The following is a 27,203-nucleotide window of genomic DNA, read 5'->3' on the forward strand; positions in this document are numbered from 1 at the left end:
ACTTTGGTCTTAACTAATTTTTTCCTCTTCACATACCTAAAGAAGCTTTTACTATCCTCCTTTATATTCTTGGCTAGCTTACCTTCGTACCTCATCTTTTTTCCCCATATTGCCTTTTTAGTTATCTTCTGTTGCTCTTGAAAAGTTGCCCAATCCTCTGGCTTCCCGCTCATCTTTGCTATGTTTTACTTCTTCTCCTTTATTTTTATACTGTCCCTGATTTCCCTTGTGAGCCACAGTCGCCCCTTACTCCCCTTGGAATCTTTCTTCCTCTTTGGAATGAACTGATCCTGCACCTTCTGTATTGTTCCCAGAAATACCTGCCATTGTTGCTCCACTGTCATCCCTGCTAGCGTGTCTTAGGCCTAGTCAAGATCCAGGCTTGGCCGGTAAAGGAATGGTGTGTCAAAGGTCTAAACCGGAGTCAATGTATGAGGCACAAATACAGTGGGAATTGGATGGGATTGCTGATAGTTCAGATAGTCACATCCCAGGCCAACTGGCAGCAGTCTGGATAGAGATGTGCTGGACTGTCCCAGGGATCGGTGACCAGAATCATCTGATCACCAGGTGACCATAGATTCCTGGACGTGTCACCATTATAATTTTGAGAGAAGAGCTTCCAGGAGACTTGATGTCTATCAAAGAGAGACGAGGAAGTACAGAACTGGTGAATTGGCTGCTTGACCAGAAGAGGTCTTGATTATTGATTGCATCAGCAATAAAACATATGGGCATAGGAAATGGGAGCAGTACCAGGTGCTGAGTAGGAATGTGCTTTATACCCCACCTACTGTCCACCCCACCAGACACACATGATACACTCAAAACATGAGATTCAAGGAGAGCTAGCCAACAGGATAGAAAATTAGCCTCATGGATGGAAGCAGAGGATGATAGTGGATGGTTGTCTTTTGGACTGCAGTCCTGTGTCTAGTGCCTCAGGGATCCTCAGGGATCAATGTCCATCGCTGTTTGTAATTTATATCAACGATTTGAATGAATATGTGAGAAGGCATGGTTAGTAAGTTTGCAGATGATACTAAAGTAGGTATTGTAGATAGTTATCAGAGGTTACAGCAGGATCCTGATAATTTGGGAAATTGGGAAAGGAATGATTAATAGAGTCTAATGCAGATAAATGTAGGGTGTTGCATTTTGGCTAGTTTAACCGGCAGGACATTCACAGTAAATGGCAGAGCTTTGAGAAGTATTGCAGAACATAGAAATTGAGGAGTGCAGGTACATAGTTCCTTGAAAGTGTATCAAGTAGATAAGGTGGTCAAGAAGGCTTTCAACCATTAGTCTTCATTTGTCAGGGTGCTATGTTACAGCGGTAGAAGTCGCTGGTGAGGGCACAGTTGGAGTATTTTGTTCAATTTTGGTCACCCAGTTATAGGAAAGATGTCAGTGTTTAAGAAGGAACTGCAGATGCTGGAAAATTGAAGGTACACAAAAATGCTGGAGAAACTCAGTGGGTGCAGCAGCATCTATGGAGCGGAGGAAATAGGCAACGTTGCCTATTTCCTTCGCTCCATAGATGCTGCTGCACCCGCTGAGTTTCTCCAGCATTTTTGTGTACCATAGGAAAGATGTCATGCTGGAAATAATACAGAAAAGATCTATGAAGATGTTGCCTGGACCATTAACAACTTTTAAAAGACAATTGGACAGGTACATGGATAGGAACGGCCAAACACAGGCAGTACAGATTAGTACAGATTGGGCATGTCGGGTCTGGTACAGATGGAGCACCTCGGTTTACATGGATAAGCTGCCTTGAAGGGCCTGTTTAAGTTCTCTATGACTCTTATATGAAGGAATGTACGGCTGGAGGTGTGCGGCTTTGTTGCACACACCAAAGTCTCCTCCACAAATGAAGTTTGGAGACCATTGTGCTGACCAGCTCTGCTTAGTCTGCAAGGGCAACACTCAACCTCCACTCACCTATCGCTATAATTTCCTGTCCCACTTACACTGCAACCTCTGGCAACCCAACATCTGACTGGTCACATTGCAACCTTCCAGACCCAGTACGGATCTCAACAACTTCCGGTCATCCTCAGTTTGAGCTCTCCCCTACATCCCTCTGGTAATTTGCAATAATTACTCTGCTTACACATCAGCAGATCATTTTTTTTCACCTGAACCCTGACGTCCACAATCAGTTCATGCTCCAGACCACATTGAACGGAGCATTATTTGCTGCCGAGCTCCTTCTGGTGGCCAGCGATAGACACAGCAGGAGCTCACTGAAGGGTAAATAAAGAAACAAAAGTGTTGGGAGTAACTCAGCGGGTCAGGCAGCATCTCTTGAGAACATGGCTAGGTAATGTTTTGCTTCAGGACCTTTCTTCAGACTGATGGTGGCATGGGAGAGAGCTGGAAGGGCAGGCCAAAGCCTGGCAAGTAATAGGTGGATACAGCTGGCAGCACACAGACACTTAACTGGAACCCAGGAGCAGCCCTGTTCATCTCTAGATATCACCATGTGCTCAGGGATTAGTGACAGGATTCATCTTGTGCACTGCATGCCCGGAACAGTGCAGTGCAGACGCAGACCAGTCAATGCCTGCAGAGGTGAGCCCCTCACCTCCCACCCCTTCCCCTCAGCCTGGAGCATGCTATCAATGAGGAGGTTCAGGGCTCAGGGAGGTGCCTTTGTTTGCTACGGCCATCATTAGATCAGCAGCTGAGCCTCCTTCCACCAGCCTGGGCGACAAACCAGTCAATATGTTGGAAAATGCAAAATAATCCAAAGGGCAGGTTTGCACACAGCAGAAAAATGTGGTGGCAGGTCCTGAATGTGAATAAGTTACCATAAATTTCAGAACAAGATGAGGTGTTGGGACACCTACGGTGGTCCCATCTGTCACAGAGATATCTGTAGTCTCATCGGTGTGGCTGCACAATGGCAAATCCCAGAGCCCCGGGAAAAACAGAGAGAATGAGTGCAACTCAACAGGCAGGTGCACAGAGAAACAGCAAGAGAATGAGACGGAAAGGAAAATAAATAGAGACAGAAACACTGTGGCAGCCAGGCCAGGCCAGGGGAAAAGAAGGGGAATCACGTGGGAAGTATATGAAAAGAAAATAATTAGTGAAGACAGTCTGTTACAGTCAAAAATAAAATTTACATTGAACATAAAATACAGAACATTGAACAGTACAGCACAGGAACGGGCCCTTGGGCCCACAATGTTTGTGCAAACATGATGCTCAGTTGAACTGATCTCATTTGTCTTCGCATGATCCATATCCCTTTATTACCTGCATTTCTAAAATCCTCAAATGCCACTATTGTTTCTGCATTCACTGTCACCCCTGGCAACATGTTCCTGGTCCCCACTACACTCTGTTAAAATCATGCCCTGCACATCTATATAATTAAAAGTCTCATCTTGACCACCTTCTGTCTGCGCTGCATATTGATTTCAGAAAAAATGCTACCCTGTATCGCTGTGATTTTTGGCCATCTTACTCACAGTCCTCTTCCGCTGAGCCAGCCCCGAGGATTTTTCCCATCGATAAAAAATAAAAGTCATGAGTGTTTAAAAAACCTTGAGATCAGCTGATTGGTCCTCTCACCTGTCAATCACCGCCCGTGAAGGTAACACCCCTTTCTGGGGGGGTGGGGCAGGACTATAAAACCCCAGATGCCTGGACGTGAGTTAGTCACTCTGCAAGATCGCGAGGGAGAGGCCACGACTGTCATTCTAAGCTGTGAATCAACTGAACTGTGAGTCTGCAATGTACTTGCAATAAATGATTTGTTAGCCCTTAATGACAATGCCATGAGTTGTTTGGCCTGCTGCCCTGCCTGTGCTTGAAAGTGCAATGCTTAATTAGAAATGAAATGACAATGCCATGAGTTGTTTGGCCTGCTGCCCTGCCTGTGCTTGAAACTGCAATGCTTTATTAGATCCGATTGTGTTTGGAAGGAATAAATGCTTTATTGGGTTCTACTGTGTTTGGAAGGAATAAATGCTTTATTAGGTCCGACTGTGTTTGGAAGGAATAAATGCTTTATTAGGTCCGACTGTGTTTGGAAGGAATAATGCTTTATTAGGTCCGACTGTGTTTAGTCCAAAAGTCCCGCTCATTTCGTGACTTCCGCTTAGTGGACAGGTCACACTGATTGCGTAATTTCCGATAAGTGCAGAGGTCACGCTGATTGCGGAAGTGCCGCTGACTGCGGAAGACCCACAGTGGAGAGGCCACGCTCAGCCGTGTGAGTAGATTCAAGAAAGTTTACTATCATATATATGGTGTGTGGGCGTGTGCATGTGAGCTTGTGCATGTGAGTGCGTGTGTGTATGTGTGTGAGTGTGTATCTGTGTGTGAGTGTATGTGTGAGTGTATGTGTGTGTCTGTGTGAGTGTATGTGTGTGTGTGTGTATCTGTGTGTGTGTATGTGTGTGTGTGCATGTGTGTGTATGTATATGTGTGTGTGTGAGTGCGTGCGGCCCGTCAGGAAGCTGTACTCCCTCTAGCACCTAGCAATGACTGCAAGCATACCTTATGCCTTCTTTACCACCCTAAGACTTTTGCTGCCACCTTCAGTGAGTTATGAACTTCGACTACAAGATCCTTCTGCACATCAATGCTGCTACCATTAACTGTATACTCTCTCCTTACATTCAACCTCCCAAAGTTCAACACCTCACACTTGCCATTTCTCCACCCATTTATGCAGCTGATCTATGTCCTGCTGTATCTTCTGACAGCCTTCCTCGCTGTCTGCAACTCCTTCAATTTTCGTGTTGTCAACAAATGTACTCGCCAACCCATCTACATCTAGGTCATTTATAATGAGGAATGTAATGAGGAAAGATGATAAGAGAGAGGATAGAGTGAGCAGGAGGGAGAATGGAATCAGTGGGATACTATGAGAGAAAAAAAGAAGGGCTTCAGAGAGTTCAAGATTCACAGTTAACGTGATACAATATGGGAAATTAGTACAAAGACAGATGGGGGGATGGGGAGAGACCAGGGGAGAGACCAGGGGAGACACCGAGGTAGGGGGGCGGGGAGAGACCGAAAGGGGGGGGTGGGAGTCCGGGGGGGGGGGGGGGGAAGAGAGATGGAGGTGGTAGAGGGGGGGGGGGGGGAGGGAGAGACGGGGGGGTTGGGAGACTGAGAGGGGGGTGTTAAGAGGGACCAAGAGGGAGGGGGGAGACCATAAGAGGGAAAGAGAGATTGGGGGCATGGGGAGTGGGGGAAGTGAGAGACCATGGGACAGAGACACAGACTGAGAGAAAGAGGGCAGGCCCACAAGTTGATATTCTAAATTGGGACAGGGCCACTGTGATGGTATTGGATAAGAACTTGCTAAAGTTGAGTGGTGTAGGTTGCAGCACCATCATAACCGGACTGCCAGGATAATGATTCCCCACTAGTTCAAGTGCAACCCATCCCTCTTGTACATGTCACCTTGCACCAGAAGAGATCCCAAGGGTCCAAAAATCTGACTTCCTGCCCCCTGCACCTACTCCTCAGCCACTTATTGTTATCCATCTTCATGTTCCTATAACCATATAACCATATAACAATTACAGCACGGAAACAGGCCATCTCGACCCTTCTAGTCCGTGCCGAACACGTATTCTCCCCTAGTCCCATATACCTATCCTCACTAGCATGTGGCATCAGGAGTAATCCAGAGATCATTAACCTGGAGGTCCTGCTTTTTAACAAATGCCTAACTCCCTGTACTCACTTTGCAGGACCTGATCCCTTTTCCTATGTCATTTGTGTCAACATGCACAACAACCTGGTTGCTCAGCCTCCCCCTTGAGACGGTTCCAAAGCCGCTGAGACATCCTGAACCCTGGCGTCAGGAAAGCAACGTATTATTCGAGAGTCTCAATTGCTGCCACAGAATCTCCTGTCTGCCCCCGAACTAACGAGTTTCCTACCACTATGGCTCGGCCTAACATTACCCTTTCCCAACTGTGCCTCAGATCTAGCATCAGTGCCACAGCCCTACCTCCTACTGCTCCCCAACACCATCCAAAGGGTATACCTGTTTTGAAGGGGAATGGTCTCAGGGGTCACCTGCTGTCTCTGTCTCCTCCCTTTCCTCATCTCTCTATCTGTCGTTATCTCAATCTATCTGTTTCTCTCACTTTCTCTTGGTCTACATCTCTCCGTAACAACCACCCTGGATCCAGTGCAACATGGAAATGTACCTTGAGAATCATCAGCGTGAGGATGGAAACTGAGGGAGCAGGTTGATCCTTGCCCCAATCGACCACTCACAATGACATTTAATGAAGGAATGATGTAGGCAAGGTCTTTATTTAATGTACAGTACAGTAACTACCCAGCAAACAAGATACAATGTATCAGACTGCAGCTGCAAACCAAACTACGGTGTTAACCAAAGATACTTGCTCCTCTAGTATCTTTGGTGTTAACTGCTGGAGTGTCACTGGGAACTCACCCAGCCCCTTGCACACACTGCTTTGACCCACCACTTTGACCCACCACTAAACCTAATGAAGCACCTCCACAGTGGTAATTCACTGGCTAAGTCAAGGAATACAGCTTTCCATTTTATATTGACTAAACCAACTCATTCTAAGCAGCCTTGATCCCCAGTGCTGAAGCATGATTTGAAGCTGGACTAATGCAGGCTTCCCTGCAGCCGCCTTTGTGCTTTAAAACACTGACATTTTCTGGCAAGCTTGGGCCATCTGGTCCCGGGGTCCTATTCAACAGCGTCGAAACAATTGCAAACAGGTCACCATGCACCTTCCTGACGAAAAGTTCCTTGTGGGAGTGGGTAGCCCACAGACTGCTTCGCTAACAGGCTCCGTGCAGAGGCCTGTAACCAACGAATGTAACTGGGCAACTCTGACATCCCAGGTCCGAAGGCAGCCGTGACTGGGCAAAGACTACTTCACCACACTCAGTGACCGTCGATACTGCTGTGAATACATCGGACTGCTTCACATCGCCAGAAGATTGGGGTGATCGGCACAGGAACCTAGGGTGTCCTTGATGGGCCGAGCCCAGTTGTGGGTGGGTTGAGATTGGATGGAGTAGGTTCAGGGATGTGATCTCCATCACTGTACATCATTTCATTTAAAAGACTCTGCGCGTACTATTTAAATTAAATAAAAATTAATTGCTGACAACATGTCTATTGTAGAAGCAGAATGGAAGCACTAAAACGGTTGAGCATTACACTCTTCAAGTATGTTAGTCCAAGTGGGTGGGAGGGGGGTTGGGCGGAGTGTGTGAGCTTCAAGGCCAAGAGGATACCAGCAGTCCCCTCAACCAGTCCACAGCCAGGACATGGCACCAGCCCACGCAGGAGCGGGCCTGGCCCAATGTATTAGGCTCAAACATGGCCCTGGACATTCTCTGAATACACCTCGTTCTGGTGATTTATCGGGAGGTTGAATGTGCCTTACTTCAGTAAGATACTGTTCAATACTGCATAACTGGACCTAGTCAAATTAAATAAAAAATATTTCTCCAATGTGCACTAAAATTCAGGCAATGTTGTTGTTTTTCTCCTCCACGAGAGATTTGGAGAGTGAGCAGGTTAGCAACGGCATATATCAAGCTTCTGGTCTATTTCTGCTCTGTCGGCTGATAGGTCTCACATACAGTATTACACAAATCACCAACCAGTTAGATTCAAGTGAACCTTCAAACACCATTGCCAAGTGTAGTCAGCGAGAGGAGTCTCTTTCAAATGTAAACAAATCCTCTCTGTGTCCATGGGCACAGGTGAAAAATTCAACGCTTTATGGTGGACCCGAGTTCACATCTCAGTATCAAGTGGGAGACCAAACAAATTGACCAGTGAACCAAGAGACCACCATCCAGTTCCTCCATGACACCACCAGCAGGATCAGCAGAAACAAAGTGCAGAACGTCCTGCTCCGTGTCTTCATCAGCGGCACTAAGCAGTTGGTCAAGGTTGAGATGAAGACCAGGAGCACAGCGATGACTGCCAGCAGCACGTTGATGAGCTTGCCCAGCAAGGTCCGCGCTGTGCCATTCTCCAGCCCCTCCCGCTGCACCAGCTGCTGCTGCTGCTGCTGCAGTTCCATCTTGGAGATGCGAGTCTGACAGGACTCCAGAGCCTCCTGTTGGGGAGAGATGCAGAAATGGTACACAGCAGCTCCATTCCACACTGCAGGGGGCAGCAGGGCATTGTGAGAGGAGTGGGGGAGCTAGGGCATTGGGGGCTGGGTCATTGGAGGCTAGGCGGTGTGGGTAAGGGCGGCCGTTGTGGTGAGGGGGAGGGTGAGCTGAGGATGTGGTAGGAGGATGACCAGAGGGCGGGAGAGGGGGCATGTGCAGCGGGTGGGGAAGGGGATCATGGGTGACCAAGGGTGGGACGTAGTGGGCTGACAGAGGGGGGTGGGAGGGCAAGGAAGGTCAGAGGGGAGGGGAAGACAAGGGTGGCCAAGTTTACTTTAGAGATAGAGTGTGGAAACAGGCCATTCAGCCCATCGAGTCCAAAGTAACCAAGGCTGGAGGTGATAAGTGGAGATTACAAAAGTGTGTACATGGTGGAATCTGGTAGGAAAGGAAGGCAGGGAGTAAAATATAGAACCGGGAAAGAATAATGGGTGGAAAGGAACGGGTGGGGTTTGACAAATGGGAGTCCCGGAGTAGAGAGAGGTAGATGATGAGTGGATACAAGTGGAGAATGAGAAAAGAACTGGGGAAGGAAGCGACGGAAATGGGAAGAAGGATGGAACTTAGTACAATGGTGGCAGGTGCCTTACTCAAATAATATCACACTTGCCCTCTTAATTGCTTCCCGACCCTGCATGTTGGCTTTCTGTCTGCACAAGCACACCTTGATTCTTTTGAACATCAACACTACCCAATTTCTTATCATTAAATAAACATTGACTGTCCCCCTAGTCCTAATTTTAACCCGATCCATTGTTGCATATAACACAGCATCCTCCAACGGGATCCCACCACTGGTTGCATCTCCTACGGTTGCAGGGGAAAGTTTCTGGAGAGGGGGTGGCTTGGATGGAATGGGATAAGTGAACCAGGAAGTTCCCTTCACTACTCCCTGGTTCACCTATCCCTTTCCATCCAAGCCACCCCCTTTGCAGAAACTTTCCCCTGCAACCGGAGGAGATGCAACACCAGTTCCCCCTCCCTCAACTCCATCCAGGATCCCTGAGTCCATCCAGGTGAGGCAGAGGTTTACTTGCACCTCCTCCAACTTAATCTCCTGTATCCGTTGTCCTCCTATGTGGACTCCTATATATCGGTGAGACCAAGCGCAGACTGGGCGATCATTTCGCTCAGTGCGCCTTGCCTACGAGATCTTCCGGTTGCCAAACACCTTAACTCCCCTTCACAGTCCCATACTGGCCCTTCTGTCCTGGGCCTCCTCCATTGTCAAAGTGAGGCCCAGGACAGGAGGAGGAACAGCACCTCATATTTTGCTTGGGCTGCTTACAACCCAGCGGTATGAACAATGATTTCTCTAATTTCAAGTAACCCCTGCATTCCCTCTCCCCTATCGTAGTCGTCGTACTAGTTCCACTGTTTGCATCCTTGTGTCCCTAACCCAGCCAACAATGGGCCATTATGGGCTTCACCCATCCTTGATCATCTGTTGCCGGTCCTGGCCTTTTCTTACCTCCCGTTCCCTTCCCACTACTTTCAGTCTGAAGAAAGGTCCCAACCCGAAAGGTCACCCATCGTTTTGCTCCAGAGATGCCACCTGACCTGCTGAGTTACTCCAGCACTTTGTGTCTATCTTCAGTATATACCAGCTTCTACACGTCCACTAACTCTCCTTTGTCTAGCCTGCTATTTATTTCCTCAAAGAATTCCAACAGTGGCACAGCGGCGCTGCGGTATAGTTGCTGCCTTACAGCACCAGAGATCTCGGTTTGATCCTGACTACAAGTGATGTCTGTACGGAGTTTGTACGTTTTTCCCGTGATCGCGTGGGTTTTCTCCGAGTGCTCTGGTTTCCTCCCACACTCCAAAGACGTACAGGTTTGTAGGTGAATTGGCTTCAGTAAAATAGTAAATTGTCCCTTGTTTGTAGGATGGTGCTAGTGTGTACAGGATGATTGCTGGTTGGCATGAGCCGAAGGTCCTGTTTCCATGCTGTATCCCTAAAGTCTAAAGATTTGTCAGGCAAGTTCCCCCCTTCACAAAACCATGCTGACTTCAGTCTATTTTGTCATGTGCTTCTAAGCACTCGCAAACCTCATCCTTAATAATGGACTCTAAAATCTTACCAACAACTGAAGTCAGGCCAACTGGCCTATAATTGCCCTCTTTTGCCTTGCTCCCTTCTTCATCAGCAATTTTTCAGTCCTCTGGGACCACACCTGACTCTCAATGATTCTTGAAAGATCACTAATAATATCTTCCAAATCTCTAAAGTTACTTCTTTCAGAACCCCAAACTCCAAAATTACCTCTTTTAGAACGTCAGATAGCTACTTGGACAATAAACATGTAGAGGGATATGGGGCTAATGCAGACATATAAGATCTGTGTAGATAAATACCACAGTTGCATCTGTGAAGAGGCCAGACATGCCATTGTTAAGATTTTCCTTTTTACAAAACAGTTAGGGTAAGAGGCAATCTGAGGAGCTAGAGGAAGGGGCAAGGAGAGATGAGGCTGGGTAGCAACAGAAGTGGCGGAGGTGCGTGAAGGAGGCAAAGGGGAAAGGCAGCAATGAGGAGACAGGTGAGGGTGGGGTTTGGTGAAGGAAGATGAGAAATGAACATGGGGGCAAATTGAGAAGGGGGAAGGTGGTGATGGCTGAGGAGGGAGAGAAATGGAACAAAGCCATCAGGCCGCAGCTTTATATCAGAATTTCAGCATTCGCTGATAGAAATGTCAAGCTCTCAGGACCTGAGCCATCTGGTTCAAGTGACAAAGAATGAGGATCGCGTTGGCTCAATAAACACTGACCTGAATGTCCTGAGCCCGCTCATAAGACTGGTAGGCAATCTTCTCCTCCATGCTCACCAGCTCTTGCTTTAGGTTGAGGATCTCATGCTGGTGAAGCTCTGTCAGGTCATTGAGCTGATCTTCAAGCCGCTCACACCTGTTACAGACAGTAGTGTATGTCAGTCGACTTACTGACACAGCCAGGACAGACCTCTATTTGAGTTGAGGTTCGGTTGGACTGGCAGGATGCACGAGAAGTGACTCTCGGTGCTCTATACACCCACCCTCCTGACCAGGCAAGGCATTTCCTACCTGGTCTCCGGAAAAGGTCATGGAGGCACCTATCGCTTCCTCATTGTGAGCACCAGCCCAAACGTCCAATCCTATCTTCTCCCCGCTCCCTCACCAGACATGCACATCTGCATCAAGCCATGCCAACTTTCAAAGAATTATCCTCCTGGATATAAATGGAGCATTACACTCATTAAATGTTCAGGGAAGCAGAGCTGTGTCAAGGAAATGAGCGAGAACCTTGAATGGGTTGAAGAGGCAACGGACTGGAGAGCCTGGGCCGAGGCCAAGAAGCTCTGGACTGATGAGAAAGGGCACTTGCTCTCTCTGTCCATCCCCTTCACTATCAATGGTCTTGTTTCGTCTTGTCTCTCCCTCGGTCTGTGGATCTCTAGGGATGGGAAGGAAATACCTGAATAAGGCTTCAAAGCTAAATCTTCTAGCTGCCTGCCAAGGACACATGGGTACGGAAACAGCTTCTATTCCTCCTTTGGCTTCCATTCAATGCTGTAAACTCAAAAACCTGGGATTCTACCGCTTACATTTTTATTGCAGTCCCTCTCTCCAATTAACACCAGACTGTGTATCAACTTGTGAACAAGGCCTTGCTTACATGAACTTCTACACTGACATCCTGACTTTGATCGAGTTACAGTCAAGAGGTGATGCTACCCATCAGCAAAGCTTTCAAGCGGGGAGCGGTCTTCCACTATGTTGCATGCAACACCTGTAGTGAAGAGGCCTCATCTCACACTCACACTGGGCACAGACCACTCACGTACACCAACATCAAATAAACACAACATAGGTAGAGAATAAAATGTGATTAAGAGTACATGAAAACTGCTAGATTTCAGCACAAGGTTTGGGAGGTGGTGAAGCAGCTGGTACTGTCAGAAACTACCTGTATCGCTCTTCCTGCAGAGTTTGTAGCATCAGTGTGTAATCCCTCTGATAGTGAGACTTCAAAGTGTCAAATGATTCTTCCAACCGGGCCTGCGTCTCCTTCACTTGCTGCAGTTCCTGGAATATTCCCTCCAAGCCCGAGCAGGCGAGCTCCAGTGTGTTGTTTTTGGAGGCGGCAGATTCCAGGGGTACCCCTGCCTCGCTGTTGTCGGCCGATCCGGATGTGGCACTCGAGCACTCCTCCTCACTGCCGTACCTGGGGCTGGGTTGTAGGGTGCCACAGATGCCCAGACCCTTGAGGCACTCCTCTGCCTTGGCTTCCTCCAGCGAGTCTTTCAAGGCAGGAATGTTGTCGGCGCTGCCGAACCGGTTGCGGAAGAGGGATGCAATCTCCCGCGGCTTGGAGACGACGGCTCCGGCAGCGGAGTGGGTAGCTTGGGAGAAGCTGGAGAGGCCGCCACGCACGCTGCCCACCACGCCCTCGCTGAACCCTGTCACCCTGGCCCCCACGCCCTTCAGCCCTTGATGTACGTCCCGCAGCATGTCCTTGGGTTGCCGTGGCATGCCGCTGTGCTCAATCGCACGCAGCCTGCGGTGGCACTGCTCCAACTTGCGTTGCAGTTGCAGGATGGTCTGGGCCGACTTCTGGTTCTTCTTCTCGAACACCTGCTTGATGCGGGCACCCTGCTGCCGGTCAGCACTGCTGGCCAGCTTGAGATACTCAGCCACATTATCATCCCGCACCGTCTGCTCCACCTTCAGCTGCTCCGTAAGTTTCAGCACCTTCTGCTGGAGGTGAGCGATGGCCGCTTTCGTCCTCTGTGGCTCCAGTGGCCCGTCCAGACTGTCCACGCTAAGCCCTCCATCCGAGCTCGATGCCACCACTCCCGGTGGGGCAGCGCTGATCCCATCTGGCCGCTCGACCTGCCACACACAATCACAGATCAGCTGCTTGCATCCATTGTTAAAGGCAGGACCAAGACCAGTGTTTAATCACGGCAATTAAAAATGATCAGTTCAAACCCCCTTTCTCCTGGCTTTTCCACAAGAAGCCCAAGTTAATTTGGGACATTCAGCAGGTGCCAGTAACTTACTGCTGGGATGAGAGTATTTGATTCCCATTTCACATCTTGGTGCTGCCCAATCCTTGGACATTCCCCTTCACCCATTCCCCAACCATTGTGGACTGCCCAATCCATGAACATTCCCTTCCCCCATGACCCTACTGTTCTTCAGCCTCACTGTAGGTACAGTGCCCTCCATAATGTTTGGGACAAAGACCCATCATTTATTTATTTGCCTCTGTACTCCACAATTTGAGATTTGTAATAGAAAAAAAAATCATATGTGGTTTAATTGCACATTGTCAGATTTTATTAAAGGCCATTTTTATACATTTTGGTTTCACCATGTAGAAATCACAGCAGTGTTTATACATAGTCAACCCATTTCAGGGCACCATAATGTTTGGGACACAGCAATGTCATGTAAATGAAAGTAGTCTTGTTTAGTATTTTGTTGCATATCCTTTGCATGTAATGACTGCTTGAAGTCTGTGATTCATGGACATCACCAGGTGCTGGGTGTCTTCTCTGCCAGGCCTGTATTGCAACCATCTTTAGCTTATGCTTGTTTTGGGGGCTAGTCCCCTTCAGTTTTCTCTTCAGCATATAAAAGGCATGTTCATTTGGGTTCAGATCCAGTGAATGACTTGGCCACTCAGGAATTTACCATTTTTTTGCTTTGAAAAACTCCTTTGTTACTTTAGCAGTATGTTTGGGATCATTGTCTTGCTGTAGAATGAACTGCTGGCCAATTGTTTGAACTTGAGCAGAAAGGATGTGTCTATACGCATCAGAATTCATTATGCTACTACCATCAGCAGTTGTATCATCAATGAAGATAAGTGAGCCAGTACATTCCGCAGCATAACATGCCCAGGCCATAACACCCCCACCACCGGATTTCACAGATGAGGTGGTATGCTTTGGATCTTGGGCAGTTCCTTCTCTCCTCCATACTTTGCACTTGCCATCACTCTGATATAAATTAATCTTCATCTCATCTGTCCACAAGATCTTTTTCCAGAACTGTGGTTGCTCTTTTAAGTACTTCTTGGCAAACTGTAACCTGGCCATCCTATTTTTGCGGCTAACCAGTGGTTTGCATCTTGCAGTGTAGCCTCTGTATTTCTGTTCATGAAGTCTTCTGCGGACAGTGGTCATTGACAAATCCACACCTAACTCCTGAAGAGTGTTTCTGATCTGTCGGACAGGTGTTTGGGGATTGTTCTTTATTATAGAGAGAATTCTTCTGTCATCAGCTGTGGAGGTCTTCCTTTGCCTGCCAGTCCATTTGCGATTAGTAAGCTCACCAGTGCTCTCTTTCTTCTTAATGATGTTCCAAACAATTGATTTTGGTAAGCCTAAGGTTTGGCTGATGTCTCTAACAGTTTTATTCTTGTTTCTCAGTCTCATAATGCCTTCTTTGACTTTCATAGGCACAACTTTGGTCCTCATGTTGATAAACAGCAATAAAAGTTTCCAAAGGTGATGGAAAGACTGGAGGAAAGACTAGATGCTGAGAGCTCTCTTGTACCTGCATTAAGGAGGCAATTAAACACACCTGAGCAATTACAAACACCTGTGAAGCCATGTGTCCCAAACATTATGGTGCCCTGAAATGGGGGGACTACGTATAAACACAGCTGTAATTTTTATATGGTGAAACCAAAATGTATAAAAATGACCTTTAATAAAATCTGACGATGTACATTTTAACCCCCATGTGATTGTTTCTATCACAAATCTCAAATTGTGGAGTACAGAGGCAAATAAATAAATGATGGTTCTTTGTCCTACCAATTATGGAGGGCACGTTATTCATTAATTAAAGTGCCAAACAGGCAGCACTGTGTCAGGTATCCATGATCCAGGGATTGGGCAGTCCACAGCAGCTGCAGAGTAGCTGCATTACACGTAGGCGACCTGGATTAGATCCTTCGATACGGTGCTGTCTGTACGGATTTTGTATGTTCTTCCTATGACCATGTGTGTTTTCTCTGGATGCTAAAAGTAACATTAGCAAATTTGCAGATGACACAAAGCTGGGTGGAAGTGTGAACTGTGAGGACTTGTTATTATTATCTGAATGGTGTCAAGTTGGGAAAAGGGGAAGTACAATGTGATCTGGGGATCCTTGTTCATCAGTCACTGAAAGTAAGCATGTAGGAACAGCAGGCAGTGAAGAAAGTGAATGGTATGTTGGCCTTCATAACAAGAGTAGTTAAGTATAGGAGCAAAGAGGTCCTTCTACAGTTTTATAGGGCCCTAGTGAGACCACACCTGGAGGATTGTGTGCAGTTTTGGTCTCCTAATTTGAGGAAGGACATTCTTGCTATTGAGGAAGTGCAGCGTCGGCACATGAGATTAATTCCCAGGATGGCGGGACTGTCATATGTTGAAAGAATGGAGCGACTGGGCTTGTATACTCTGGAATTTAGAAGGATGAGAGGATTTCTTATTGAAACATATAAAATTATTAAGGGTTTGGACACGCTAGAGGCAGGAAACATGTTCCCGATGTTGGGGGAGTTCAGAACCAGGGGCCACAGTTTACGAATAAGGGGTAAGCCATTTAGAACGGAGATGAGGAAAAACCTTTTCACACAGAGGGTTGTGAATCTGTGGAATTCTCTGTCTCAGAAGGCAGTGGAGACCAATTCTCTGTCTGCTTTCAAGAGAAAGTTGGATAGAGCTCTTAAAGATAGCGGAGTCAGAGGATATGGGGAAAAGGCAGGAACGGAGGGGCATACTGAGTGTGGATGATCAGCCATGATCACAGTGAATGGCGGTGTTGGCTCGAATGGCCTACTCCTGCACCTATTGTCTATTGCTCCAGTTTCCTCCCATATTCGAAAGACGTGCAGGTTTGTACGTTAATTGGCTCCAATAAAAAATGTAAATTGTCCCTAGTTGTGTTGGATGGTGCTAGTGCATGGGGATTGTTGGTCGTCATTGACACAGTGGGCCGAAGGATCTGTTTCTGTGATGTGTCCCTAACCTAAAGTGCAGGATAGATGAGTGTACGGGCGCTCACTGGTTGGTGCAGACTTGGGGGACCAAAGGGCATGTTTCCATGATGTATCTGGAAACTAAAAGTAGCTTGTAGGCTTAGTACTGATCAGCTACTCATAAATATGTAAAGCAGAGGGGCAGTAGGAACAGTTTTAGGGCAAGGCCATCCCTGTCACACAGTGTGTGCTGTTACAGATTTCTGATTGCTATCACTTGAAGAGGACACTAAATGTGTATAAAGTTTACTCACTCCCAGTTTTTGCAACAGTGTAAATGAGAATAAGTGTACAAGTAGCCATTTCTGGTTATTGCCCTCACTGAGATGAGACTACGTGTACCTTAAATGTCCATGCTCTTTGGTCAGGTTAATAATCACAAAGTGTAATTGGTTTCCATACAACATTTTGGGTCTCTCCCCAACCCGATTAAAAAAATGTTCACGATGGTGTGTAGGTGAAGCACGGTATCTGCTTACCCCAGTACTCAAAGCTAAGTAATTTTACCACATACATCAGGTGAGCTGTCAGGCAGCAAGGCAAAGGATTATTTTAAACTTATTCAGCTTTTTAGTGATTTGAACGAAGGGACCTGGTGCACTGTACCCAAATTTACTGATGATACAAGGATTGGAAAGTCAGCAAGTTGTGAAGACACGAAGAGTCTGCAAAAAGCATGTAGACAGGCTAAGCATGAGGACAAGAAGTTGACACATGATGATCATCCACTTTGGAAGGCTGAACAAAAGCACAAAATATTTAAACAGAATGAGAAACAAAGAAAGTCCTAACAAATGGAAACACATGGCATACAGCTGCGGCAAGTCATTGGTCTTCGTTGCAAGCGGTGTGGAATAAGATGCAAGGATGCTTTGACTGAATAAAATTGATTCAAGGCAGAGGTGACTCGATTTCACTCTCCCAGTTCCTCCGGCTCCGATTGTGAGCAATTATGGGCTCCATATCTGCGAAAGGATGTCTGGCGCTGGAGAGGGTCCAGAGGAGGTTTACGAGAATGATCCCAGAAAGTGGGTTAACATGTGATGAGCGTTTGATGGCGCTGGCTTCTACCCGCTGGAGTTTAGAAGGATGAGAGGAGACCTCATTGAAACTTACCGAATAGTGAAAGGCCTGGATAGAGAAGATGTGGAGAGGATTTTTCCACTAGTGGGAGAGTCTAGAACCAGAGGTCATAGCCTCAGAATAAAAGGACGTTTCTTTAAAAAGATGAGGAGGAATTTCTTTAGTCAGAGGTTGGTGAATCTGTGAAATTGCCACAGAAGACTATGGAGGCCAAGTCAATGGATATTTTTAAGGCAGAGATAGATTCTTGATTAGTAAGGGGGTCAGATGTTATGGGGAGAAGGCAGGAGAATGAGGTTAAGAGGGAAAGATAGATCAGCCAATATTGAATGGCAGAGTAGCCGATGGGCCGAATGGCTTAATTCTGCTTCTATCAACTTATCCCAGATTCAGATTCAGATTCAATTTTAATTGTCATTGTCAGTGTACAATACAGAGACAACGAAATGCATTTAGCATCTCCCTGGAAGAGCGACATAGCAAATGAGCTTATGGCAACTTATGAGACTTATGAGACTTTCTGTACGGGTAACTCTGAAATGTCTTCCTTCAAAACCAATGGCTTACCCTGTACATTGTTAACAAAGGCATGACCACATCATATCCATTTTCTGTGCCTCTGCTTTCAGCCCCTTTCCTCTAGGGCCACCCCACCAAACCATTCTCCACAATTTCTAGCACCAGACACACGTCATCATTTCGCACGAACTGCTCCACACTTCTGGTCCACTCTTCTGTCCACACATCTTACGCACTTTCCTTTGCAACTGCAGGCCATGCAATACTTGTCCTTTCACCTCTTCCCTTCCCATCATCCAGGGACCCAAACAGTTATTTTCAGGTGAAGCAGAGAATCACTTGCACTTCTTTCAATCTAGAGTACTGTGAATGAACATCACTGTGAAATGAATACTTCTTGTCTATATTTTCCGTGGAGAGCTACATGGGAACCTAGCAAGTTTAGGGGAGAGGATGTATCTGCATTTGGAAAGGCAAGGACTGATTAGGGACAATCACCATGGCATTGTTTATGGACAATCATATCTCATTAGATTAATTGACCAAGAGGATTAACGAGGGCAGGACAGTGGAAATTGTCTCCATGGTCATTAGCAAGCCCTTTGTCACCTGAAATTGTGGAATTCAATATTTATGCCATTAGGTTGGCTATAGAGTCACAGAGTACGGAAAAATGTATTTTGGCTCAATTTGCCCATACTGACCAAGAAGCCCCATCCACACTAGTCCCATCTGCCTGCTTTTGGCCCATATCCCACCTTTCCTATCCATCCACCCTGGTAGTGCAAGAAACATGTTGGTGTAGGACAGACATGTTGGTGTAGGAATGGGAAGGGGAATTAATATAGCTTGGGAAACATGGCTTTGCAACATGGGAGGAAACAGGGCACCCAGAAGAAATGCATGTAATCACTGGGGGAACATGCAAACTGCATAGGCTGCACCCAAGGTTAGAATTTAATCCAGATCTTTGGAGCTATGAGACAGCTATTAGTTGTGCCACTGTGCTGCCTAGAGTTTTGTTGTTCACATAGAGCAGGCGTCCTCAACCTACAGCCCCCGGGCCGAATGCGGCCCGTACCCCAAAATCATCTGGCCAGAAGGTGTTTTTTCCCCCCCGTATTTATCCAGCCCGCCGACTTCCTTCATCTCCGGTACCTCCCGGGCCCGAGGCGGTGGCACAAGGAGGCCTGTGCTGGCGGCCGCAAAGGCGGAATGCTGAGCAGTGCCAAGCTCTGGCTGTACCGCATCCTGCGTAAAGCCGCCGGCATGGCCGCGCACCTTGTGTCTGGGCTTCACTGACGGGATCGGAGGTAAACAAAGAAGCTGGAGAAACTCAGCGGGTGAGGCAGTGTCTATGGAGCGAAGGAATAGGCGACGTTTCGGGTTGAGACCCTTTTTCAGAAGCGGCTGACCTTGCTCTGAGACCGGTCTGAAGAAGGGTCTCCACCCGAAATGTCGCCTATTCCTTCGCTCCTTAGATGCTGCCTCACCCGCTGAGTTTCTCCAACATTTTTGTCTCCCTTCGATTTTTCCAGCATCTGCAGTTCTTTCTTAAACACACTGTCGGGATCAGAGTTGCCAATAGGCCGGAGATGAATGAGTATGAGTATTTGAGCCCCTGCCTTCAGGACAGAGCCAAGGCGATCGTTCGAGGGTGCGTCATGTTCGAGGGTGCGTCATGTTCGTGAGCGCTCGTGAGCGCTCGTAACCATTTTTGCCTGTAACTAGGGGCCAGTACTCTGGGTGGCGTCCTCGAAGGGCCAGATCTACGTGAACACGTGATTTGATGCCTGCAATCCGGAGCGGGGATGGGGTTGGATCCATGTGGGATCCATGTGTACACTTGATAGATGTGGCCCGCCATCTGCTCACAGACATGCGTCCCGGCCCCTATGCAGAACAAGGTTGCCGACCCCTGCCGGTTGTCCTTGTACACAGACTATTGAAAGATGCAATTACAGCAAATGGTGTTGTTGGCCTTTATTGCATGTGGATCAGCGCCGGAGAGCCAATTTTGACCCTGACTTCTGGTTCCGTCTGTGTGAAGCTGTACATTGTCCCTGCGACCACGTGGATTTCCTGCAGGCTGGAGAAACAATACCTCATCTGGGCATGGTGCGGCACTGGGGTGGACTTTAAATCCTCCAACTTCAGGCAATGCGCTCTGCCTATCTGTCTCATCACTGGTGATTAATTTATAATCTTGGCTCTCTTCTCTCTCCACTAGTATAGCAAGGCTTCATGAGCGTGTTTGACAGTTTGAGAAATCTGTCTCAAACGGCCCTATTTACTCATTTGGTGTCACCAGAGCACAAATATTCACTTTGCTCTAGAAGGAACTGCAGATGCTGGAAGATCGAAGGTACACAAAATGATGTGGTTTGTACACAGGTACACAGATCCCACCCCATCCCCGCTCCGGATTACAGGCATCACTTTGCTCTACCCATTTCCCCTACCCTCTCTGTAACTAAAAACTAACTTACTTTCTCTCGTTCCCAGTTCTACGCAGCGCTCTCAGACCTGAAGTGTTAACTCTGTTTCTCCATCAACAGGCACCATCCGACACACTGAGAATTTCCAGTATATACTGGCCCACACTGTTGGGACTTTCTCAATCTTTATCAGTAATGGTAATCAGTACTCACCAGTAATCTATTTTTCCGATCAAAGTGAATAACTGGTGTGTGTTTTCACGTTACAATCCGAAATACATTTTTTGTCTATTAATCTAACCTATCTATGGACCGATAATGGCTTCCTGCATAGGCTCTATAAGCATCAATCATCATCAATTGGTCCAATCTCTGGGATCACTGTGGAATGATTGCAAGAGGGACTACGGTGTTGCAGCGGGCACACCAGTTAGTACTTCAGTGATCTACCAGCAGAGGGAGCAATGGAGCAGTGTAAGTCAGAGAGAGTGAGCTCAATAAAATCATCACTGCGGGAAAATAGAGCCCTGCTATTAGTAACACAACATAAAGAAACATACCAACCTGTCTGTCCATGGCCACCTCCATTGCCAGAATTAGGCCACATGCAAACAGGAGGAACAGCACCTCATATTCTGCTTGTGTAGCTTACAACCCAAAAGTATGAACATTGAACTATCTAATTTCAAGTAATGCCCCCTCCCCATCCCTCCCTTCCCTGCCCCCTCACTCCAATGCGCACCCATTCCCCCATCCCCAGTCACCCTGCTCCTTTCGCTTGTTCGTAAACTCATCTCCCATTCCCAAGTCCCTCATCTCCCTTTTACCCTCTCTTTTCCCTCCCTCATCCCCTTTCACCCATATCTCTCCCACTGACTTTACATTTCACTCCGCTTCTCATTTGACACCCTTTTCACCTCTAGTATTTATCACTTACTCCGTCCATCTGCCAAACAAATTATCTGCAGTCACCTATCACTTGCCAGGCTTGGTCTCATCCCACCTCTCTTTCCAGCTTTCTCCTCCCTACAATTCCCCCCAGTCTAAAGAAGGGTTCTGACCCGAAACACTACCTCTCCTTTCCCTCCACAGATGCTGTCTGACCTGCTGAGTTCCGCCAGCACCGTGTGTTTTATACAAAGAGACCATCTGCCTCCAACTGCTTCATTTACTCTGACACAGTGGTACTCCCTTTGCTCTAGAAACAAAGAAAATAGGTGCAGGATTCGAGCCAGCACCATCACTCAATATGATCATGGCTGATCATCCACAATCAGTACCCCGTTCCTGCTTTCTCCCCATATCCCTTGATTCCATTAGCCCTAAGGCCTATATCTAACTCTCTCTTGAAAGTATCCAGAGAATTGGCCTCCACTGCCTTCTGTGGCAGAGAATTCCAAAGATTCACAACTCTCTAGCTCAGTCAGCGAAAAGATTATCCATGATTACAATCAAGCCATCCACAGTGTACAGATATGGGATACAACATATAACGCTTAGTGCAAGATAAAGTCCAATAAAGTTTGATTAAAGATAGTTCGAAGGTCTCCCATGAGGTAGATGGGAGATCAGGACCGCTCTCTAGCTGGTGAGTGGACAGGTCAGTTGCCCGATAACAGCTGGTAAACAGCTGTCCCTGAACCTGGAGGTGTATGTTTTCAAACTTCTGTACTTCTTGCCTGATAGGAGAGGGGAGAAGAGGGAGTGACCGGGACATGACTAGTCCTTGGTTATGCTGGTGGCCTTGCTGTGGCAGCATGATGTGTAGATGGAGTCAATGGAAGGTAGGTTAGTTTGCGCGATGGTCCAGGCTACATCGTAATTTCTTGCGGTCTTGGGTGGAGCTGTTCTCAAACCATGCTGTGATGCATCTCGATAAAATGCTTTCTGCAACACATCTGTAAAAGCTGGAAAGGGTTGAAGGGTACATGCCGAACTTCCTCAGCCATGCTTTCTTGGCCATCGATACGATGTAGGCTTAGGCAACCTTCCTTGCTGTTCACAACACCCTCAATTTCCAGGGATAATGAAGAAACAAAGAACTGCAAAAGCTGGTTTATACCAAAGATAGTCATAAATGCTGGAGTAACTCAGCGGGTCAGGCAGCATCCTTGGAGAACATGGATTGGTGATGTTTATCTATTTCCCTCAAACAAACTTCCCTTGGGAGTACAGCTAATTCTCAGAGGTAAAGGGAAACCTTTAACCTAAAGCAATTATACATCAGTGTCAGGTCCAGTATGGACCCTTCTTCAGACTGGAAGTGGAGAAGGGGGGGAAGAGAACTGGAGAAAAGTCCTGGACAAATCAGGGCCGGCAACAGAAGACCTCAGGCACCAATTCAGGCTGTTCATCTGCTTTCCCTACTTTTCTCCTTACATTGAAATAAACACATTTCAGCCCGACAGTGTCACCATATTATATAACCTGTCCTTCCTTTGAGACTTACTTATCCAAACATCTACATTGCCATCACTACTTCCAATTTATGACCTACCGCTTTAGTTTCCACACCCCTGCCTCTCGGTATTCCCTTATCATGTATCTCTAAATGGCTCAATTGTAAACATGTAATGCCTTTGCGCTGATTGTATAGCACGCAACAAAAACTTTTCACTGTACCTTGGTACACGTGACAATAAACTAAATTGAAAACACCAAATGAACATCTTCCAATTATGTCCCCTTGTTCAAGGTTCTCCCATTTGTGGAGGGTGGGAATTTACAGTTTGAAACCTTGTTCATAGGAGACTGAAGAATGAGCTTATAGAGGTGTATAGAATCATGAGAATAGAGTGAATGAAACAGCTTTTCTCAGAGTTGGGAAATCAAAAACCAGAGAGCGTAGGTTTACAGTCAGAGAGCAAAATTTAATTGAAACCTGAGGGGCAACTTATTCACACAGAGGGTGATACATATACGGAACAAGCTGCCTGAGGAAGTGATTGAGGCAGGCAGAATAACAACATTTTAAAGACATTTGAACAGGCACATGGATAACAAAGGTTCAAAGTATAATTGTAATGAAAAGGAACTACAGAAGCTGGTTAACACCACAGATAGACACAAAATGCTGGAGAAATTCAACGGGTCAGATAGCATCTCTGGAAAAAATGGATTGGTCCAGGAGGGTAAGATTTTTCCCGATGTAGGGCTCCTGCATATCGGTGAGACCAAGTGTAGACACACGATTATTTTGCTGAACACTTACACTTGGTCTGCCAAGGGTCACTGGATCTCCTGGTTGCTAACCACAATAACTCCCCTTCCTATTCCCATACTGACCTTTCTGTTCTGATCTCCCTCCATTACCAGAATCAGGCCACATGCAAACTGCAGGAACAGCACCTCATATTTCACTAGGGTAGCTTACAACCCAATGGTATGAACATTGAATTCTACACTTTTACTGGCCATGATTTATCCTGCCTTTTTGCTTCCAGTTTTTTTTGTACCCGGCATTCCCTATAACAATCAGTTTGAAAAAATGGTTCAGACCCAAAACGTTATTTCCTCCAAAGATGCTGCCTGACCCGTTCAGTTACTCCAGCATTTTGTGTCTATTAAAGGTTCAGAGGATATGGACCGACAATATTTTACTTAACCATCACTTGACATTAACAAATCCTTGTTGGATTATTAATCCTCACTTGATCAGATGAGTAATATTGTGGTTATTGTGTGTATTAGCTTCTTTCCCATGAAGGTTTAACTGACGAGCCTGTTGTTACAAGGTTGTTGCCCCTATTTTGCAGAAAATTGTAATATTTGTCATTCTATTACCCTTTCACCACTCCTTGTGCATAGAAGATTATGGTGAACATTTCCATAAATTCTCCTTAAGGAGTTCTTAAGGATTAATGTGACTGGCTTCCACATCAGCTTGTGAGATCCAAAGTCAGGGACACGGAGAGTCTGCCAGAAGTGAGGCAAGAGAAGCCTGTCGAGGCAGAGTTTGGGAACTGGTGCATTCCTTCCACCATTCTCCTGCATAAAAGCCAGGAAATCCCACCTGTGGGCAGTGAGACCACACCTGGAGAATTGTGTGCAGCTTTGGTCCCAATTTGTGGAAGGACATTCTTGCTATTGAGGGAGTGCAGCGTAGGTTTACAAGGTTAATTCCCGGGATGGCGGGACTGTTATATGCTGAGAGAATGAAGCAGCTGGGCTTGTACACTCTGGAGTTTAGAAGGATGAGAGGATATCTTATTGAAACATATAAGACTGTTAAGGATTTGGACACGCTGGAGGCAGGAAACATATTCCCGATGTTGGGGGGGAGTCCAGAACCAGGGGCCACATTTTAAGAATAAGGGTTAAGCCATTTAGAACGGAGACAAGGAAACACTTTTTCACACAGAAAGTTGTGAGTGCGTGGAATTCTCTGCCTCAGAGGGCGGTGGAGGCAGGTTCTCTGGATGCTTTCAAGAGAGAGCTGGATAGGCCTCTTAAAGATAGCGGAGTCAGGGGATATGGGGAAAAGGCAGGAACTGGGTACTGATTGGGGATGATCAGCCATGATCACATTGAATGGCGGTGCTGGCTAGAAGGGCCGAATGGCCTACTCCTGCACCTATTGTCTATTGGGATGTGGTTTTTCAAGGAGGCTTTAAGAATTGTTTATTCTTTCCACCTGTGATATCTTGCTCAGTTCAACACCAGAACAGACCATCTGCGAGGGACTGCAGTGGCTTGTGCAGAACGGGTTGTGATTAGCTGGACAGTGTCTCCTCCTCTCTCTTCTCCCTGTGCAGGTTCACCAGAATACAAGAATCCTTCCACTCCTGGATATTGTGTTGTAGACTCGCATGGCAAACAGACCACAACAGAAAAAAAACTTCCCCCACCAGCTGTGAAAACCGGATACAGATATTCCTGCCCTATTGTCACATAGTAAATATACTGAAAGCAAAGTCAACAGCTGGCCATGTGGTCAGTGAGATAGAGGCTGTGAGACAGAATACTTCTATTGTAGTCCTTGACAAGGAAAAGGCCAGAATAAACATTAATCACCCCTATTGATAAAAAACACTTGGCAGATTCTAGCAAGGTCTAAGATACAATGACAGACAATCACACCCCATGTACCAAAGTGGGATATAGGCAAAGTGCTGATTACAGTGAAAGGGAGGGCCAAGGAATAAAGATGACAATGACAGAAAACATTTATGACTATGTTACCACATAGTAAATAAACTGAAAGAAAAGTAGATAATTAAGGTCTGGTCAGCAATGTAACACTAATGTAATGAAAATCATGCAAGTACATGGAATGCTTTGGCCTCTGCTCCGAACATTATGTATTCCATAAAATTGAGAAACATATAACACAGACACACTTTAAAGTCAAGGCAATGTCAGATGCCGAGTCAATGTCGACACAAATATTTTTTGTTCTGGGGAGAATTTAAAACAACTACTGGACAAAATAACAAAAGAAATGGGCAAACTGAAAACATGGTTTGACAGGAACAAAATATCATTAAACTTGAGCAAAACCAAAATAATGTTATTTGGTAATTGCAGAACAAATACACAAGCAAATATAAAGATAAATGGGGTTGAAATTGAACGAGTTCATGAAAATAAATTTCTTGGGGTTATAATGGATGATAGAATCAGCTGGAAATTAAACATGTACAATCCAAACTGTCAAAAAGCATTTCTGTATTACACAAAGTTAAGCAGGTTCTGGATCACAAATCACTCCGCATTCTCTACTGTTCACTAATCTTACCCTATTTAAATTACTGTGCAGAAGTCTGGGGCAATAACTATAAAAGTTCGCTACATTCATTAACTATTCTGCAAAAAAGAGCAATACGTATTATTCACAATGTCAGGTATCTGGGTCACACTAATGCATTATTCTTAGTCAAAATTATTAAAATTAGAAGATTTGGTTGCATTTAAAACAGCACAGATAATGTTTAGGGCCAAAAATAAAAACTTACCTGGAAATATACAAAAATTATTCAATGAGCGAGTGAGGGGTTATAATTTAAGAAGAATATTTAATTTTAAGGTACAAAGAGTCCGCACGACCAGAAAAACTTTTTGTATTTCGGTCTGTGGAGTAGGATTGTGGAACAGTTTGAATATGGAGTTAAAGCAATGTCCAAACATGAACCAGTTCAAAATGACATACAAAAAACTTTTTTTCACAAGTTACAGGGATGAAGGGGATGGTTGACAAACAGGGGTTAATGTTTATTTATTATTTATTTATGTGTTTTGGTTACTTCATACATATTACTTGTATGTGTATATCAGTTGTATGTATATATATGTCAGTATGCATCTCTAAAAATTGTCTGGGGTATTATTATGATTAATTAATTAATTATTAAATATGGAAGAAGGGTTTAGGGAGAAGGGGTGAGATTAACATAGAAACATAGAAATTAGGTGCAGGAGTAGGCCATTCGGCCCTTCGAGCCTGCACCGCCATTCAATATGATCATGGCTGATCATCCAACTCAGTATCCCGTACCTGCCTTCTCTCCATACCCTCTGATCCCCTTAGCCACAAGGGCCACATCTAACTCCCTCTTAAATATAGCCAATGAACTGGCCTCGACTACCCTCTGTGGCAGGGAGTTCCAGAGATTCACCACTCTCTGTGTGAAAATAAGTTATTCTTCTTCTCACTCCTTTTCGAGCTTGTAAAGAAAAAGTGTTGGACATTTAAATTTTGCTTTATGCTTTTTATTGCTTTGCAAATATTGCCTGGAATGTCCAATTGTTTGACTATTTCGATTTTGTTGTTGTTATTTATTCCTATTTATGTCTTTACTTGTTCGGAACAAATAAACAAATCAAATCAAATCAAATGTCGATCAACAAACACAGGATAGAGATTGATTGTAACTTGGTGTAAGAAGGGCAACAACAGAGCTCAAGCCTACACAAGACAACAGTGGGAGGTTGATCAAGAAGGCACTGTGACAGTCAACTTCAGACTCGGAGATCTTACTTCCA

The 27,203-nt window shown here is 45.9% G+C and overlaps 1 protein-coding gene across 8 annotated transcripts in view; it reads right to left on the reverse strand.

The window, feature by feature from the left end:
* Positions 1-6,273: 6,273 nt before the first annotated feature.
* Positions 6,274-27,203, reverse strand: part of tmcc1 (transmembrane and coiled-coil domain family 1) — a 33,130-nt gene continuing 12,200 nt past the window's right edge. For 7 of the 8 annotated variants that reach the window (XM_033036887.1, XM_033036886.1, XM_033036891.1 and 4 more), the window contains 3 exons: positions 12,109-13,034; positions 10,935-11,070; positions 6,274-8,105 (listed from right to left, as the gene is read on the reverse strand). In XM_033036887.1, coding sequence (XP_032892778.1) covers positions 7,791-8,105; positions 10,935-11,070; positions 12,109-13,034 — 1,377 coding nt within the window. In that variant the 3' untranslated portion in view covers positions 6,274-7,790. Of the gene's footprint in view, positions 8,106-10,934; positions 11,071-11,225; positions 11,371-12,108; positions 13,035-27,203 lie in introns of those variants that run through there. The other variant, XR_004414651.1, reaches the window with a different exon arrangement.

The sequence above is a fragment of the Amblyraja radiata genome, chromosome 18, assembly GCF_010909765.2.
Source record: "Amblyraja radiata isolate CabotCenter1 chromosome 18, sAmbRad1.1.pri, whole genome shotgun sequence".
In the NCBI taxonomy this organism is placed as follows: domain Eukaryota; kingdom Metazoa; phylum Chordata; class Chondrichthyes; order Rajiformes; family Rajidae; genus Amblyraja; species Amblyraja radiata.